Source organism: Coffea arabica, chromosome 4e, assembly GCF_036785885.1.
Source record: "Coffea arabica cultivar ET-39 chromosome 4e, Coffea Arabica ET-39 HiFi, whole genome shotgun sequence".
Taxonomy (NCBI): domain Eukaryota; kingdom Viridiplantae; phylum Streptophyta; class Magnoliopsida; order Gentianales; family Rubiaceae; genus Coffea; species Coffea arabica.
Genome location: NC_092317.1, coordinates 18,412,829 through 18,430,524, shown reverse-complemented (window position 1 = coordinate 18,430,524; position 17,696 = coordinate 18,412,829). Strand labels below are relative to the sequence as shown.

General features: G+C 35.2%; 1 protein-coding gene and 1 long non-coding RNA gene across 2 annotated transcripts; one reads left to right on the top strand and one right to left on the bottom strand.

Annotated features, from left to right (window-relative positions):
• Positions 1-11,634: 11,634 nt before the first annotated feature.
• Positions 11,635-15,171, bottom strand: LOC113741827 (abietadienol/abietadienal oxidase). The gene is made up of 7 exons (XM_027269469.2): positions 14,854-15,171; positions 14,232-14,556; positions 13,917-14,066; positions 13,205-13,444; positions 13,003-13,098; positions 12,187-12,265; positions 11,635-11,771 (listed from the first exon to the last, which is right to left on the bottom strand). Exons 1-7 carry the CDS (start codon positions 15,084-15,086, stop codon positions 11,635-11,637), a joined length of 1,260 nt encoding a protein of 419 aa, XP_027125270.2. The 5' UTR covers positions 15,087-15,171.
• Positions 14,542-15,498, top strand: LOC140006080 (uncharacterized). Its single transcript, XR_011813677.1, has 2 exons — positions 14,542-14,760; positions 15,006-15,498. It is a non-coding gene; the product is annotated as an uncharacterized lncRNA (long non-coding RNA).
• Positions 15,499-17,696: the final 2,198 nt, after the last annotated feature.

Genomic DNA, 17,696 nt, shown 5'->3' with positions numbered 1-17,696 from the left:
TGTGAGGACCCGCGAATTTACTTATTTTAAACTTCTATTACTGGCTTATTTAAATATTTAATTAGCTGTTTGCTCCGAATATTTTATTCCAACCTTTTTAGACCCAATTACATTAAACTATGGCATACATGTATTTTTAAAATGACTTGTTACAAAAATTTATTTTTGAAAAGTTCGTTTAGTGAGACTAGTGAATTCGCGTTTGGAAGCAATATTCGATTTAAGGGTACAATAAACTTGAAAAATTGAAGACTTATACACTAGTCTTAAAATAGGTATTTTTATGTTTAAGTACTCAAGTATTAGTTAGTGATACTATCGTTATAAGAATTTTGTGAAAATTTCACTCTACCGCGCACAAATTGGAAGTACGCGTTTTTACATGCGCGATTTAATTGAGGGTCTTTAGACCCTTATTTTTAGACCATTAAGAGTGAATAATAATAGTAGGAATACAAATACATTAGAGGTTTAGTGCACAAGTGAAACAAACTCGAGAGGAATCGAGCACGAAACGCGCGCTTACGCGCGGGAGAGAGAGTTGACTTTTGAACCGATTTACAGCCACACATTTTAGCTTCTCTTGGAAGCTTCATTTGCAGCCAAAACCTCTCTCTCTCTCTTGCTCTAAGACAGCCGGCCATCCAAGAAGAAAAAAAAACAACCAAAGTTCTTCATTTTCCTTCATCAATCCTTGCTTCAAATCTTCACCAAATCACCTCAAAATTCACATACACTTTGCTAACCACTTGGAGATCACCTCAAGCTAGGAAAATGGGCTTGCTCTCACGGTTTTTCTTGAGCTAAAAGGACCGAAATTTCTGCTTTGATCATCTAAGAAAGTAAGTGATGATCAACCTCTCAAATCTTGACTTATGGAAATTATATTGCACTTATAAGCTCATATATTTATGTGGGTAGCTTTATTTATGTTGGAAATTTGGTGTGTGGGCTCTATGAAATCCCACTATGGCTTGATGGACTGATTTGATGAGATTTGATGTTGTTTATGTTGGATTAGTGTTTAATCTAGTGGAAATGAGTTGTATTGTTGAAGAAAGTTCAAAGGAAGTGAAGAGGAAAATTTTACCCGTTCTGCCCTTGGCATTGCCGTGACCCTTAGTGCATTTTTTGGTGCTTCAAATGACTAGATTTTGATTTAAATGTGTAATATAGCTTGTGTAGAAAGTTTCATCAAAAAAATACTTGATTTGGTTGGGCAAATGTTGAGATTTTGAAATTCTACCAAAACTGGAATTTTGTCCCATATTGCTCTGGCAGTGATTTTCAAACAGCTATAACTCCTTGGTCCGATGTCGAAATCGAGTACCTCTTGTGGCATTGGAAACTAGACATTCCCAATTTTCCAACAGTATAAAATGCATGTCCTGATTCCACCTGAGTGATCCGTACCAACCTCGTAAAGTTGCTTGTTCTGTTTCTCGTCTATACTGGAAGCTCTGTTTTAAGCAGTGAATTGATGCTCAAATATGAGCTAGTTGTGGATAGAATTTTAAATTGGTTCCTTCTAAGAAATTGTAGCCTTAAGAACATAGTTTTCAACGTCACTGACCATGCTCAATTCTGAGTTGAATTGAGTGAGATGTGGCTAGATTTCAGAGCTATCTTCGTGAAAGAAAACCCTAATTCTGGACTGATTTATAGCTAATCTTGATTTGGGACTTGTTATTCGAAATCCTTGGTGTTAATCACCTACCAAACGTATTTTGGATGTTTTCTAGACTTTGTCTTCATAAATGAATCATGTTCGAAGAATTTTCATTGGCCAAATGTTTGAGAAAAGGAAAACTAAATTACAAGGCAGATTTGCCTTGGAAATTCGTGGAACTTCGATGGTTTTGTTAACTGACTTCCTGTACGAGGTTTTGCATGAAAATTTACATAGGAATAACCCTTAGATGTTAGTATAATACTGCTAACTTTGGTGCCATTCCAAGTTCATTTCGATGCCCAACTAAAGTACCAAAGCTCAAGTTTTAAACCTGGAAAAAATCTTTGTTCAGTGAGGAAATTCAGCAACTTTGAGCCGCCATATCTTGGTGCTCGAAACTCTAATTCTTGTTCTGCTTGTTGATTTGAAGTTCTGAATTTCAGAGACTAGTTCGCATTGTGTGAATTTTGCCGAATTCCCAAACTTTACCGAAAATCAACCCAAATCTGTCTTGGCATTTCAAAACAGCAACTTTGGGCTGAATTTTGAATATCTTTCATTTAGAATCATGGAATAGTGTCTTCTAGAAACTTTTAGTACTTTGGAAGTAGTTTCTAACGGTACCAAGTTTTCCAATTTTGGACTTTCAGAGAGTGAGTTATGATTTTTTAAAGAATGCCCCTAAATTCGATAATTTTTTGCCAGATTGTGACGTGTCACGCTTCAGTTCGTCTTTGATTGATCATTTGGAAATTGATTTACATGATTTCATACTTACTTGTTTCCATCCAATGATTTTAACGATAAAGATTAGATTTTTCTTATGATTGTTGAACCCCACTTTTGAGCCTCGATTTACAAGAAAATTTAGGCTCGTTCTCGCGATATTTTCTAAATTGTACATGTGTGCAATCTTCCGTGACAATTGGGGTTTATAAGTGATAGTTCATTATTAATTGCTCAGGCACACAAGAGGACCTTCAAGTGGATCCTACGGTGGACGCTTAAATCCTCAAGAGGGCATTACTTCTTTGTTTACTTGGTGAGTGTCAAGTGTATGAGTACTTGATACATGTTTAACTGTTATAAATGATTGGAGATTTTGAAAATGGAATCGAGTGTGTACTTTACCGCACTCGTTCTCATTTGAAATGAATGAAATGAAATATATTGAATGAAATGAATGATATTGAATGATTGAATGAAATGATATGGTATGCTATGACTGCATAAGTCGGTGGAGTGAATCTTTTCGACTCTCAAATGTACATGGGGGACGTCGAACTCTCACTGGCCAACCTTGGATTCGAGCTGGCATGGGTTTGGTCGAGTTCCTTGGTAAACCATGAGAACATGTAAGCTTGACCTAGTGAGAGGTCTTGCTTGGCATACTCGAACAGTATCGCCTCAAACAAATGACAGGCGGGCCCGATACAGGGGTATGTAAGGTGAAAGGGGACATGATAAGTGAAGTTCTACGGACTAAACCTACCCGGTTGATGGAGTGTCAACTAGTGGAGGTTCGTGATCGTGCAAGTGGAAATTAGCTCCTGAGAGCTCCTATATTCTTGAATTGTTTCTGTTTACTCTTCTTGCTCGAATTGTCATTTACTTGAATATTATTGTTTTACTCGTTAATTGGGATTATTACTTGGACAATGTGATTACATGTGTGTTCTTAATCTCATGAGCAATCGCTCACCCCGTAAATTTGTTTTCCTTAACAGGAAATGACTTGGAGTGAATCTCGGAGAAACCCTCTGGATGTACTTGTGTATTAGGGTTTCGAATGCAATTGGCTAGATATTTTGGCTGTTGTATATTTTGGGATTTGATGTGTATTTTGGGAAATCCAATGTAAGAATTGGAGAATCGCTGTATTTTGAACTAGTGGTGTAAGACTTGGACAGTCGGTTATGGAAGGGACTTCTCTTTAGTAGGCTTGTATTAATTGTATATATTGTTAAGTTTGAAAGTTTCTGCACTTTCTTACTTTATCTTGTCGGGATGGCTAGTATTGTATTAAGATTGAATCGAATTGTCTTGAGTCCTGGCGAGAATTGGACAGGCATTCCGCGGATACCCTTTGGTTCGCCTTAAGGAGAAGTGGGGGCGTCACAATTTCAAATAAAATAATTTTGTTAATTGGCCTAAATAAAATTATTGTTATCCAACTGTTAGCCTATAATTCGTTATCTCCATGTTTTTCTCAAATCAACCTTAAGATTTAACAGTTCCCAAGACTGCTTGTTTGGGATATTAATTAGGTCATATTGAGGCTGCTAATTTGATTCTCAAATCCTCCTCTTTTCCTCTTCCCTATTATAAGGTTTCATGTTCAAACTAGAGACATTAATCAATTTTTCCCAAGATGCTTTGTTTAACTATCAAATGCTCACCATTTTCTATTCTATGTTTTAGTGCTTAATATATGTATAGACATATTTCATACTAACCTCTAAGTAGCAAGTCTATTTGAAGAGAATGAACGGGTCAATTAGATAAGTGAATTGTAACCATATCTTTTTAATAAACTTTTTTATCCATATAGAGTAACTTTGTGTATTGTGGTTTTAATTCTTAATCAATAATAGTTGTTAACTTTCCTAACAATTGAATATTCATTCATGCAGAAATGGATTGCTATAATTTTGTTGTCAATTCAAAACAAGTACCTAAGTTTCTTAATTCTAGGCATATAATCAGTATAAAAGTTTAATTACCATCTCAAAAATACCTAACAACTTCTTGGATGCATTGCAGTATGTGATAAATACATTATTACATTATAATAAACTCAAAAGAACGCATTTTTACATACTATTAAATCTTAGGTTAGAATCTTCCCTTCTTGTTTTTCTATTGACTGTCCTATGGTAAAAAAACAAGGAATGGTATTTGGCAAGGTAATTGAACATTTGGAATGTAATAATTTTTTGAAATGAATATAAGTAAGGGTTTGGCTAATGAGTGCCACGAGCACTCGCTAAAATAGATTCAATTGTTAAATTTTTTAAAGTTAAAGTGAATCTAATTTGAAACAAGTATCTAAGTATAGGAAGAATAAATTTGAGTTTATATTCATATGATAAATTAGGTGTAATTTATGTGACGCCCCCACCTCTCCCTAGAGCGAACCCTAAGGTATCCGCGGAACGCTTGCCAAACTCTCGTCAGGACTCACGCACTCGTTCAAGCTTAATATAGAGCCACAAAACAACCATCGACTTAATTAAGAAGTACTTCGAATATACAAGCCACAACTTCTAAGGCTAGCAATTATAGATACAATCCACCAACCAACAATAACAAAATTTACACTTTAAGAGTCACCAAATTCATACAAAAGGTACACTAGCTTCCACCATAAGTCGCTAGTCTAGAACCTCCAATCCACCTCCAAAACCTGTTAAGGAAAACAAACTTAAAGGGATAAGCGAACGCTCAGTGAGGCCAAGAAAACTTAAACAAGCAAGGAAGTAGTACCAATCAATCAAATAACATACTTGAAAACAACTTTAAACATGAAGTTTCATTTATGTGCACAAGTAGGAAATAACACACATGGAAGGATACAGGAGCTCTCAGGAGCTATATCCACATCTCGACCAATTTCAGCCATTTGGGGTTGACTCTCCGTCAACTTAAGTAGTAATAGGACCGTAGCTCTCCACTTACTACCTCCATCCAATAACACCCACTCGAATCTGTAACCAAACATTCATGTAGTGGCGATACTATTCGAGTATGTCTAGCGAGATCTCAAAAGATCAAGCTATATCATTTCCCAAGGTTCACCAAGCTTCTCGACCAAGCCTTTGCCTGCTCGAGTTACAAGGTTAGCCAATGGGTTGGGGCATCCCCACAAATATGATTGGTCGATGAAACAACACTCCAATCGACTTAAAATCGTTCATAGCACTGAGTCGGGATGAGCGGTACCTCCCACCCGAATAGGGTGTGATACATTTTGCCGCTCAGTACTCACGAGTTAAAACATTTCAAGTATAAGTGCAAGTCATATACATTCATTTAACAAGTATCATTCGATCACAAGAGAGAGAGCACGAGGGCGATAAAGTACACCCTCGTCTTGGCAAGTTCACATATCATTAGCATTGAACATGCACTTGACACTCACCAAAAGTCAAGGGCAAAACAAGAGCAAAGTGAAAAGTCAGACGAGCTCTTCGGCGTCCTTGTGACCACCTGAGACATGCACAACAACGATTATCTAGGTACTCGACCAAGGTTAATAAGAAAAATATTTTCTCGCTACCCACTCTCAAGGTCACAAGTTCGGGCCAAGTTAAAGGAGTTTTTCTAGCTAAATCATTGAAATAATGCTCAAAGAGAACTCAAAGATCGTTTTTGACTCAAGTCATGGTAAGTAAATTTCAATTCCAAAAGAAAGTACCATATTTACTTTCGGCACAAAAATCGAGAAAAAGATAGATGGTTTTCATCTTTCAAAACTTCTAATCTCATGTCCAAACTTTAGAATATAATGAACGTTCACATTTTCCAAACTAATGGAGTCAAAAATCATCCAAAACTCCACTCATTTTCATAGTAAATGTCAAAGCTAAAGGTTCCAAGTGTCGAGTATAAAACTAGTGAAATTCTTCAAGAATTACTCTAGTCAAAATGCTCCCTTTTTAAAGTTCAAACTCATGGAAATCGAGGGCATAAGACTAGGGGTTGAAGTCCATTTCTCAAGTATGAAAAGAGGTGCCATTAACCAAGAAAGTTAGGCAACCAAGAAGAATCATCAAAAGAGGATTAATTCCTTTGGAAACTGAGATTCAAGATGAAGGTTTAAAGTTCAAAGAGACCTCGTATCCAACCATTAAATTAAACTTAAAACGGACCCACAATCGCAAAGGAAGGTGGAAAGTTCTTAAAAGAGTACTTTGTTTGAAACCAGAAAATTTCCAGCTTGGTGCGACACTACTTGGAAAAATCATATCTCGAGTTTCGTAAGTCCAAAAATTGGAAACTTTATACCGTTGGAAACTAGACTCAATGCACTAAAACTCTCTGGAAGATACTTTTCCCAGAATCCAATCCAAAATCATTCAAATCTTAGCTCAAAGTCACTGTTCCAGACAAGACAGAGCAAAACAGGCTTGAAATTTCAGTAAATTTGGAAATTTGGCAAAATTCATAGAAATAGAATCATCCCTTGAAATTTATACCACCAATAGAAATCCAAATCTAGTTTCAAATTCAACAAACAGAACTCAATCCGGACCTTTCTACACCAAGATACAACAGTTTTAAGAAAACTGATTTTTGGAACCTGTTTCACGGAATTTCCAGTTCTGACGTACTTGACCGAGTTTCAAAATCTGGTCAAAACTAAAGCTACACAACTCAAAATTTAGTGTGGTTTATGGCGTTGAAAACTAGATTTAAAATTCTAAAAATCACTAGAAGGAACTGTCTTAAAATTCGTTTTGCAAGATAGGTGAAAATGAGCTACAAACTGTAGCTATGCTTGTTTCCCGGATGAAAGCAGTGAGGAAAATCAGTCATCTTTGCCGGTTCACTACGGCTCATAGAAAATGAATTAGGGAGTGTACTTTATACCGTTGGAAAGCGATCGGAGTGTAATTTCAAATGCCACAAAAGGCACTTGATTTCAACTCCCAAATGAAAAGTTATGGGTCAAAACGTGAACACTGGTTTGGTCTCCTGATCAGAAAATTTTTCAGATTTGCAACCTCACTTTCCCCTACTTTAACTCAACCAATTGTAAAGTTTTTTGGGAGATATTTAACACACATAAACACCAACATATAACAAATATTATAGCACCAAAATAACAGCAAAATTCAAAATTAACATAAGGAATTCAACCAGCCAAAATTCGGACAGCAAGCCTCTTTCTTTTCTCTAGTTTTCATTTCAACTTCCCAATCAAAACTAAGCCATAATTCATCAAAACAAGCACCAAACACACAATAATCCTCAAGGCCTCTACCTATGAAGCCACCTCAAGTCCTCTACCTAGTGTCAAGATTCTTGTGAACCCATCAACAACCCAAAGATTAACTAGATATAACTATCTAACTACTATAAGTTGAGAGGAAAAGATAAGAGCTTTGGAGGATTACCTTGCTTCCAAGAATGAAGACTAACCACTAGTGTATAAGCTCTTAAACCACCAAAGTTTCTTCCTCCTTCAAGTCATCCTTCAAGCTTGTGTGATGAACCAAGAAAAGAAGCAAGTTTGGAATGTCTTCTTGGAGCAAAAATGGAAGAAAGCTAGCTGGAATTTTGATGAGAAATGGTGGAGGAAGAGTCGCCCAAGAAGGAGAGGAAGAAAGGGGTTTGGAGGCTTTTGTGTGATGTGATGGAATGAAAGGAAATGAATGACATAAAGGTGCTTTGGTATCCAAAAGTCAATAAATGAATAGGAGACCATTAGTGCTCCTAATTGAGCTTAATTAACTCACTCACCTCTAATCTCTCAATTAAATTTTCTTAGTCTACTATTGATCATCCTTAATTCTCCAAGATTATTGCACTCTCGGACCGAATTTTACCTCAAAAAACGTGTAATCGCTATTTCTTACTAAACGAGTCGCAGAAAAATTAATTTTACTAGCGAAATGTTTTAAAATATAAAATGAGATATTGATCCATGCAAATGAAATAAATTAATTGGAGTAAACGAATAAATAAATAATTAAATAAGTGAGTAAAATAAAATAAAAGTAAGTAAAATAAGAATTCGGGTCCTCACAATTTAAGTGTCACAAGAAAAATTTTATAAATAATTTAGTTAGAATATTATTGTTTTTTCCCTTAAATTATTCGTGCTTTTCAAAAGTAGGAGTGTTAGCGAGACAAATTGAACTTGAATACTAGGGTATTTGAGCTCAAGCTTGAAGTGTATTATCTAACATCTAAGCTCGGGTTTGACAAACTTTCAATTTTGAAGTTTGAGCTCGACTTGTGTAAAAAATAGGATGCTCAAGAAACAAATTGAGATCGGAATTGAGTTCAAACTCAAAGTGCTCGAGGTCAAGTGGTATGATATGTAATTCATTCTAAAAATATAAGTTTTTAGATAATTTAATAATGAATTAATCTTCTACACACTGATAATGTATATATTTTACCATTAGATGCATGGTACATAATCTAAATCTAAATTTGAAATTCAAATTTTGCATCTAATCGTACCAGTACATACACTGTTAGTATATATAAAATAAACTCTTTAATAATTATAAAAACTATATATATAATTTAATAATTATAAAAAGTATATGCCCATCCACTATGGTTTGAGTAGCTCGTTTGGGCTAATATATACATATCAAGCTCGAAAAACTCGATCAACTTTTTCAAGTAGAATAAATAAATAGATAAATGCTCAAAATCAATCTTAAATTTTGACCAAGTTCCTCAAAAGCAGCTCGGTTCATTTACCACTCATGTAATCATAAGTTCATAATTATTCAAATGATAAGTATTCTGCGCTAATGGACAAGCCAAAATAGAGTATGTTTTAAACCAAAAAAGAAACTTAAGGAACTCAATTTCAAATTTGGCTTCACTCACCTTTTTTTTAAAAAAAAAATTCCTTTTTACTCCCTTTTTTCACCTCTTCTGCATTATTCCAGCTGTTCATCTCAAATTGCAACAGCCATGGCCAACGGCTTCCCGCCAACCTTTACGACCCCAAGCTAGCATAGGAAACCGCAGCCCCATCTGAAACCTGTGAAATCCGGCCACCAAGGGAATTTCTATCGACATAGGTGGTGAGGCCTGTGCTGGAGTTATTAACCATGAACCCAAATTTGGTCCACGGAGGGTTTCTTCATGCATGGAACTCCTAGCTAACAGGGTCATAACTCATAAGTCTTCTTCAGCAGCGAAATTGATCATCCATTTGGGAAAGATATTGAATAAAGACTTCTCTAATGCTTGTTTTGGGTCAATCCCAGGTCAGATTCTCTCTTGCAATGAAATTCTTCTTAGTAACAAAGAATGGATATTATTGTCTTGTTATTTTATTTAGGAATTTTATTTGACCTTATCGCTGTGAATTTGTGCATTATGGAGATTTGTGATAGGGAAATTGAGCTATAGCAGGAAGTTTTATTGCTTTCTAGCAATGCAGAAGGTAGGTTACTGTGTGTGTATGATTCAGAGTTTTATGTATCGAAAATGGTAATGGCTCTTGTATAAGATTGATTTCAATAATTTCAGATTTCATGATAATTTTCAGGAAGATGTAGTTGAAGTTCAAAGCCAAATTATAATTTGATGAATTGCATAAGTTGTTTGCTGTATTTGCTCGCTTAGAAAGTGCCTTATTTGGTAAGCCTTTCATTGTCATGATGGTTCAGGTTCTATTGGTCGCACAAACGAAAGCTGAATCTTCGATGTAGAAATCTAAGAATAAGAAATGATCTTTCCGCGGATGCAAAGCATTAAAATTAAGTTAAAAATAAAACTAATTTTGTCTGAGATTGTTGGGCCCTGAAAAAAGTCAGCATTGGTCCTGATTTTGTCAACATATTTTCTGGATCTGGACGTGTGGCATGGTCAACCAAGCGTTTCAACAATCATTCTCGTGCTTCATCCAAATTACAGATTAATTCTGTGTGTTTCTTTCTACTGCCAACCAATGCAATAAAACTACCATTAAGGTGAACCAGAAAACTTTTTTTTTCAGGCAACTTGCATTTTCTCAGTAGTTCCTAAAACCAAACAATGCTTCCCTTTATAACTTCTTTATTTTTCATTTCAGTTCATATGAATTTGTCGTTGCACCAAATACTTCCCAGTAAATTAATGACCTTGTCATCCTTCCAAATATTTTGATTTTAGAAGAAGTTGGGAAACAGTTCTGATCTTTTACATTGTCACCAGAAGACACCAATGGGATGATATTTCCACTGCTTAGTTTGTTTCCAGAATCTTAAAAACAGACAGTCCAGTGTTTGCATATCAGGGCAGTTCTATCAACTTCCTCTTTTATGTGCAGATTACTTCCTTCTGCCGTGTGCTTGTTTATATGCCTTGATATGTGTCCTTGTTTCTCTATTTACTTTTTGTTTACTTTAATGATTTTTTGACTCTCCATCTTATTTTATCAAGCTCTTCTTGTTTTCTTTTAGTGGTTTATCATTTCTGCTCTCCCTAGGAGGAACCCAGACTACTGATAGTTATGGAATGTGCTTAATCTTATTGCATAAGATTTATGATAGCACAGTAGGCCAATTTGATGTCCTTTTTGTACTCACAATATTATTATTACTCTTTGAATTGGAATTCCCTCCATGGTCCACACTTCATCATGGTGCAGAGAAGTCAGGATACAAGACCATTTACAGACAATATAAACAACAAAGCAATATAAAACATGTAGAAACGTAAATTGTTGCTTAAAAAAGGCTTAAAAAAGGCCTTTTATTCATTTTCTGTCATCATCCGGTATTCTCCTCAACTGAATTTGAAATCCATTTACCAACCGAGCTGATGGGAAGAAAGACATTCTATCCTCCTTGAGTTGATTCCACCTACAAGCAATAGACTAGCTTTTAGGAGAATGAATTGCTAAAGTTGCTCTCTCATTGCTGGTCTTAATTAGTAAAGAATGAAAAATGACTTCTTTGGATATGTTGAAGTTTTGATGGTTCTCTTGAAGCTATGAATGCATAGAAACTATAAGTAAGGAAGGGAAACAACCTAAATGTAGTGATGAAGTAATGAAGAAAGAGTGCTATTTGAAGGCGAGCCAATTCAGCGCCAGGACAAAAGCGAGCGCCTCCACCGAAGGGAGCAAAAAGTGCACTGTTTCTCCAATTCCTCTTTTCCTTTATCAGAGAAAGATTGTTGCACTTTAGAATTCAAATAATAGTCTTTAGATTGGAATTACAGACAGAAAGGAAAAGACTGAATAATGTGTTCTCCCATGGAAATACATTTTAGTAAGAAGTTCATTTTAGACTTGCCTGATTTTCTGGAATCATCCATCTCCAAGGTTTGAAATTAAGAGCTTCTTCATAAACTGTTTCATTTAAATGGACTGCAGAGAGAAATGGAACGACAAAGCATCTTTTGGGAATATCATAATCTGCAAAAGTAATGTAAGAATATAATTTTAGCTTTATTTACTTCAGAATTGAAATTTAACTGTCACTAGTTTTCTCTGATGTATGATTTTGTCTTGCAAGGCTAGAACAGAGTGATTAAATAGGGCCCCATATCATTTATGGCACTTCAAAATGTAATGATTCTGTCGCTAGAGAAAAGAAACAAGACTCTTGTAACAGAGAAAAACAATGACAACATTCTGATGGGAAATCAACATCTAATAAAATCACTACACAAAGTAATAGGTGGAAAACAGAAACAGTAGTTTCCTTTTGCTAATCTATATATTATTCTTTGTTGGAAGTTTTCTGTTATATGAATGACTTTGGTTAACTTTGATTCCTCATGAAGATATGTATATTTTCACCACCTAGTACGTGGAAATGTTGACATACCTTGGTAACGAATATCTTCTTTGGCTTCTCTCATCAACCAAATTGCAATTCCTCCCAACCGAAGAGTTTCGTCTATTACCTGTAGCAGAGAATGGTTTATTCCAATTTTTTAGTGAACTTCTGGATCTGAATTTTAACTCATGTTATTATATTAGACTATTTCCTGATCAATTAAAGTGAGCAAAAAAAAAAAAATCCAAGAACCACTAGCTTTTTGGTAGCAATAAACTTAAGCAAGGAATAGTATAAGAAAAGAAAATCCAAACAACCTTGGGATGTATTAGGTTCCAAGTAGATTAAATATTTGTCTTCCTCATGATGGAAGTTGATGTTGGAATTATGGGATGTTTCGAGTTCAAATTCTTTCTATATTTTTGTAATCCCATTGCATTTTAGTTCAAGTTTTGACCCACCCAACGGCTGGGGGACTAGTAAAAGTAGCATGATTGGACAGGACCATTTCACATAAATCAAAACACAACAAAACTAAGAATGAGAATTTGTTTCACTTGATGCATTCTAATGAAAAAGGTTTCTGGCTTAGTAACATCTTTGTGCTGGAGCATCATAATTGCAAATATTCAGGTAGTTGGTAATCTTAACATCACAAAAACTAGTCCTTTGAATGTATGTAACTTAGTCAAAATCTACTTCAACTCAAGTTTGGAGTCCTAGAGGGGTTTTAGAAACTAGAGTTAATGACTTGTTGGCACTGATTAGACAAACTTGGATGTTACACTGCCTTGGAAATGAGAATATGAAACTTCACTGTATAAGAAATTGAGCGGAACTGGGGAAAGATTGCAGAAGACCTACACATTGAGTAAAGGGCATTGCTTTATAATCTTGCCATGTAAGCATCATTTCTCCACCAAAGTTGTTTCTTGCAGTCTTCAGCCGTTCTTGTTCAACCTATTCTTAAGAGGAACATTTATTGAAGTTGATCAAGTGGTGACCATGCTAAATAAATGATATAGCAAATAATTTAGCAACTTTAAGAATGTCTTATGTAAATTACCAGGAGTTGTCTCATGGCCATGGGACATTGACTAAGAAAATAAACAGCAAATAGCATGGTTTTGGCTGTTGTCTCATTTCCCGCAAATAAAAGATTGATTATGAAGTCAGCAACTGCATCATCAGGTAAGCTTTCTTCCTCTAGTATTCTCTGGAGCACACCATTACCAACTCCTGAAGAAGGTTGCTGCCTATGAGTCTCTATTGTCTTGTTAATTTTGCTTATTATACTTTCCCTTGCCTGTTTGAGATTAAAAGAGGCATCAAATACAAGAGCTTTTGAGCTATCTTTCTCAAAACAGAACACTGACATTCGAAAATTACATCTTTGTTAATATCCGTCTATTTAGCTGGGTGGCATTTGATATGATGATGCTGATTGCACTTTCAAATTCATATTACATGTGAAATCTTTTGGTATAGCAAACAATAACATTTGAACTAAGATGAAAATTTGAGGAAAAAGCAGTAGTGCCTTTAGGGTTGTAAGTTTTTGACACTTCGAGTGGCAAGCATGACTTGAACTGCACCTTGTGGTGGTTGACGAAGTGTGTTCATGAGTAAGCTGGTTACTAGCATGATGAAATGTTTTATGGCCAGAAAATATTCAGATAGTGAAATAGTGTTCTTTGAAGAATAAAGGATTTCAGAATGTTAATATGAAGAGCTGTAATTTTAAGGCAATGGTTTTATCTGTCTATTGGAAGAGTCACCTTCATAGCAATATGGTAAGCAAAGCCTGGAAGATTGATTGGAATTGAAAGACAGCCATCCACAAAATCAGAGAACAACTGAGCCATCTCATTGACTTCTGAATCATTGGATACTCCAAGAAGTTGATTGACCATCAAATTAATGGCTACCTGATCCATGCATATATGGCTTATTAAACATGAGAGCTCAACAGAGTTGACCAGGACATGAACCATATCTAAGATAAGCAAGCAGTCCAACTAGTTTTGTGAAGCTTGTTTTAGTTAGGAAGAATGCAATCTCCAGAAGCCTGAGTGTGGAAGTGAAGTAATTACCTTCCTGCAAATATCCTGGAGACAAATGACTTGATTATCATGCAAGTTGTTGAAGGTTTGATTTATGACTCTCTGTATGTCCTGCAAGAAATGGAACTTGAGTTTCTCCAAGCGCATCATGTTAGATGCTATTGAGTGCAGCTTCTTCTGTTGCTCTCCTTGTGCAGTGATTACCCCATTCTTCCCTACCAAATCTCGGAAAGATTTTGGATAACTTGACTGGAATAGTTTGCCTTCATTTTGCATCACAAACCGGTTAAATTTCGGATCTGCTGATACCACTGCCCTTTTTCCAAATAGATAACATGAGAATATTTTTCCATACCTGTTCAGTATTTAGGACTCTGGATTAAAATCTAGAGATGGTAGAAATATTACAGGGTACAATAACTAATTTAGCCAGATCGTGATCACATATTTGGACTCATCAGGTGGAGCAATTCTTTTGTAGCAAGAGAACTTGACTCATTGGCAGAAGTTCAACCATGTGTATGAAGAAACTGAGAGCATGGACAAATCAATTTACAAGGTATTGCAACTCAAAATTATACACTATTAGAGGTAACAACATAATGCACATAAACTAAAAATTGTAGCAGTAGCATGGAGTGGGCCTATGTACCTTTGAACCTGCTCTTCAACAAACTGAGGGGGATGAGAACTTGCAACTGCATTGTACCATTTGATGCTATCACCAATTATTGGCCAGCCTCTTCTTCCTGGAGGTAACTGAAACTTCCTATTCTTCACATTCTTCTTAACTTTTTTCCGCAGGAACTTTGCTAGAAAAACCATGAGCAACAAGGTGCTGCAAATAATTGGCCATACATGGTGATCAAAAGCTCCAATTTTCATCTCCTATGGGCTATTGTGTATTGGCAGAGAGAGAAGTTACAATAGAAGCAAATACTTCCTGCAAGGATCATTGGATAAATTCAAAGGCAGTTCTTCAATGAATTTGATGATATGTAAAGCTCAACTCTAAACTAGAAAAAGAAAATACTTTTAGAGAACATGTTGTCCGACTGAATTTGAGCCAATAAGCTTTGTTGACTTAAATTCCAGAGATCTGTTATGTTAAGACTTATTTAGGGCCACCACACCACGTCTAGTATGGAAAATACTTATAATGTATGTATGTAACAGGTGCAACTTGGGTCTACATTATTGTTCACAAGGAAGACAAGTACATGATTAAGCTTATTATGATCAGTCCATCAAGTTGTTGCTGGGAATATAAAAATAGAAGTGATGGGCCGTTAAATTATCCTGCTGTTAGTAGTTGTGAAATCCCTCTTTCCGATAAATTTTCATGAGACATTGTTTTCTTGTTCAGATGTATCCATCTTTCTAATTACTCTCTTTTACATGAGATTTCTTTTCTTTATTCTATTGAAATCCAATCATTCCAAATTATATTATATTAACTGATCGATCTTTAGTATCTATCTGCTGGTAAAATTTGACCTTTTGGGTGAAGAAAGAGACAAACACACGGGCACAGGCTCAACCGCACACATAAAAAACATTTTTATGAAGTAATATATGATTATCACAGTGCAGCCATTCTTCTTAAACCGTGGTTTAATTGAATGCCAAAGTGGAAGAGGATAAAATCCATTACTGAGCAAGATTCTAAATTCATAGAAACTAGAAAAAGTTCTGCCTTGTGTAAGTGATGCAATATATACTTTTGCACAAAAGGAAGCATCATGATTCAATCAAAGAAGTATCAACTCAATAAGCATCAAACATACGGATGGATATTGTGGACACTAAAATACAATTAGCATGAAGCGTGCTGCAATCCTGAGCCAGAGAAAAACTGCAAGAATCTTGAAATAAATACACGTCAATGAGCTATCTATTCACGTTTGTTTTTATTATCATTTCAAGAATAGATGGAGTGGGAATGAGGGCTTCCGTAAAATATATATCACTTATATAGCAGAGCCCAGTCGTTAGCACTTAACATCTATGAATATAGTACAAGAGCTGTTGGATAGGGCCATAATAGTTCCAAAAGTTGCCTTTTCTTGAGAAAAAAAAGTAGGTAAGTTCAAAGTTTAATATGCTTGTTTGCTTTTTCCGGCATAAGACCAGCAGCAAATGCAGGTGATCTCAGTAAAGCTCCGCGTTTAATATACTTCATAGCAGTAGATCCAAAGTTATGTTAGATAAAGTTGAGACAGCCCTTTGACCTAATCTTTGTTTATATGTCTGTCTCATTGTCTGTCTGTCCACCCCAATCCCATTCAATTTGCTTCTACTTTCTAATTAGCCAGCTTCCTTGGCCAGGCATTGACCGTCAAAATATTTTTTAGAACTCGAGGTGAATTGGATTCCTTCGCTCAGACTTTGTTGGCTCTGTTATACACATTTAAATATGTTTGTTACTTCTATTCGTCAAGTTTCCTGACTTTGCAGTTAGTGCAAATTATCATTGTCATGTTGTTTGAATATGCTATTGGTTGTCACAGTTTTATACTTTACACGTTGGTCTTACCTGTTAGCAATAATGTGATAGTATACTAAACTACTAATTTCTTATCTTGGATTTCCAACAGAAATGAGAAGTTATAAAGCCGCAAAATAAGATGGTCAAAAATGGACACAGCCCATCACATTTGAATGCCTCGGTAAAGATAGAACATCGTCATCAGTCTGGCCTTTTGTGCCAAAGTAAGGGAAAATTGTTTAAAATGTTTCTCATATTTCATCAAATAAATTTTTTAGTCATTCACTTTTAAATATTAATTTTGCATCCCTTAAAAATTCAAATCAGCAAAATTTAATATTAATCTAGATTTTCAACCTTTTTTTACTCTGAAATTACCATATGACTTACATGTAATCATTTTTTAGATACAAAAAAATCAGATCCTACTTATTTAAGGGTAAAAATATATATGCATTGATTTAGATCTTACTTTTCTAGGATAAATACAAATATAGTTTGACTCAAATAACACTTTTTTAGAGACAAGAATGAATATAAATCAGGTCATTTGTTTAACTACATATGGTATCTAATATTTTTGCTTTTAAAAATTGACCACACATAAGGGATTCAATGTAAAAAGTAGTCGAAATTTAGGTTGGGACCAAATTTTACTAACTTGAATGTGTAAGGAATGTAAAATTAACATTTTAAAAGTGAGGGATGAAAATATTCATTTAGCGAAATGTGAGATATTGACGAGTGCGGGGTATACATATAACAATTAGCTCATCCACAGTCAAGTTTTACATCTATAAAATTCTAAATACCCTACACACGATTTTTCGCAAGTATACGAGTCGAGAATAAGCATAGGGTATTAAGGGTCGAACCCATACGGAAAAATGGAAAATTACCGACACTACTAAAACTCCTCTATTATTTAGACAATCAACAAATTAAAGGAAACAAAACAAAACTAAATTTTGTAAGAAAATAGCAAATGAAAGCTCCTTAGACTATGG

What these genes read in the sequence shown, in the direction of transcription:
- LOC113741827 (XM_027269469.2), bottom strand. Translation starts at nt 15,086, where the DNA reads ATGAAAATTGGAGCTTTTGATCACCATGTATGGCCAATTATTTGCAGC. An exon ending in TCCAGGATATTTGCAGGAAG is followed by an intron (nt 14,067 to 14,231) that starts GTAATTACTTCA and finishes TGCATGGATCAG; the next exon opens with GTAGCCATTAATTTGATGGT. An exon ending in AGAAGATATTCGTTACCAAG is followed by an intron (nt 11,772 to 12,186) that starts GTATGTCAACAT and finishes TTACTTTTGCAG; the next exon opens with ATTATGATATTCCCAAAAGA.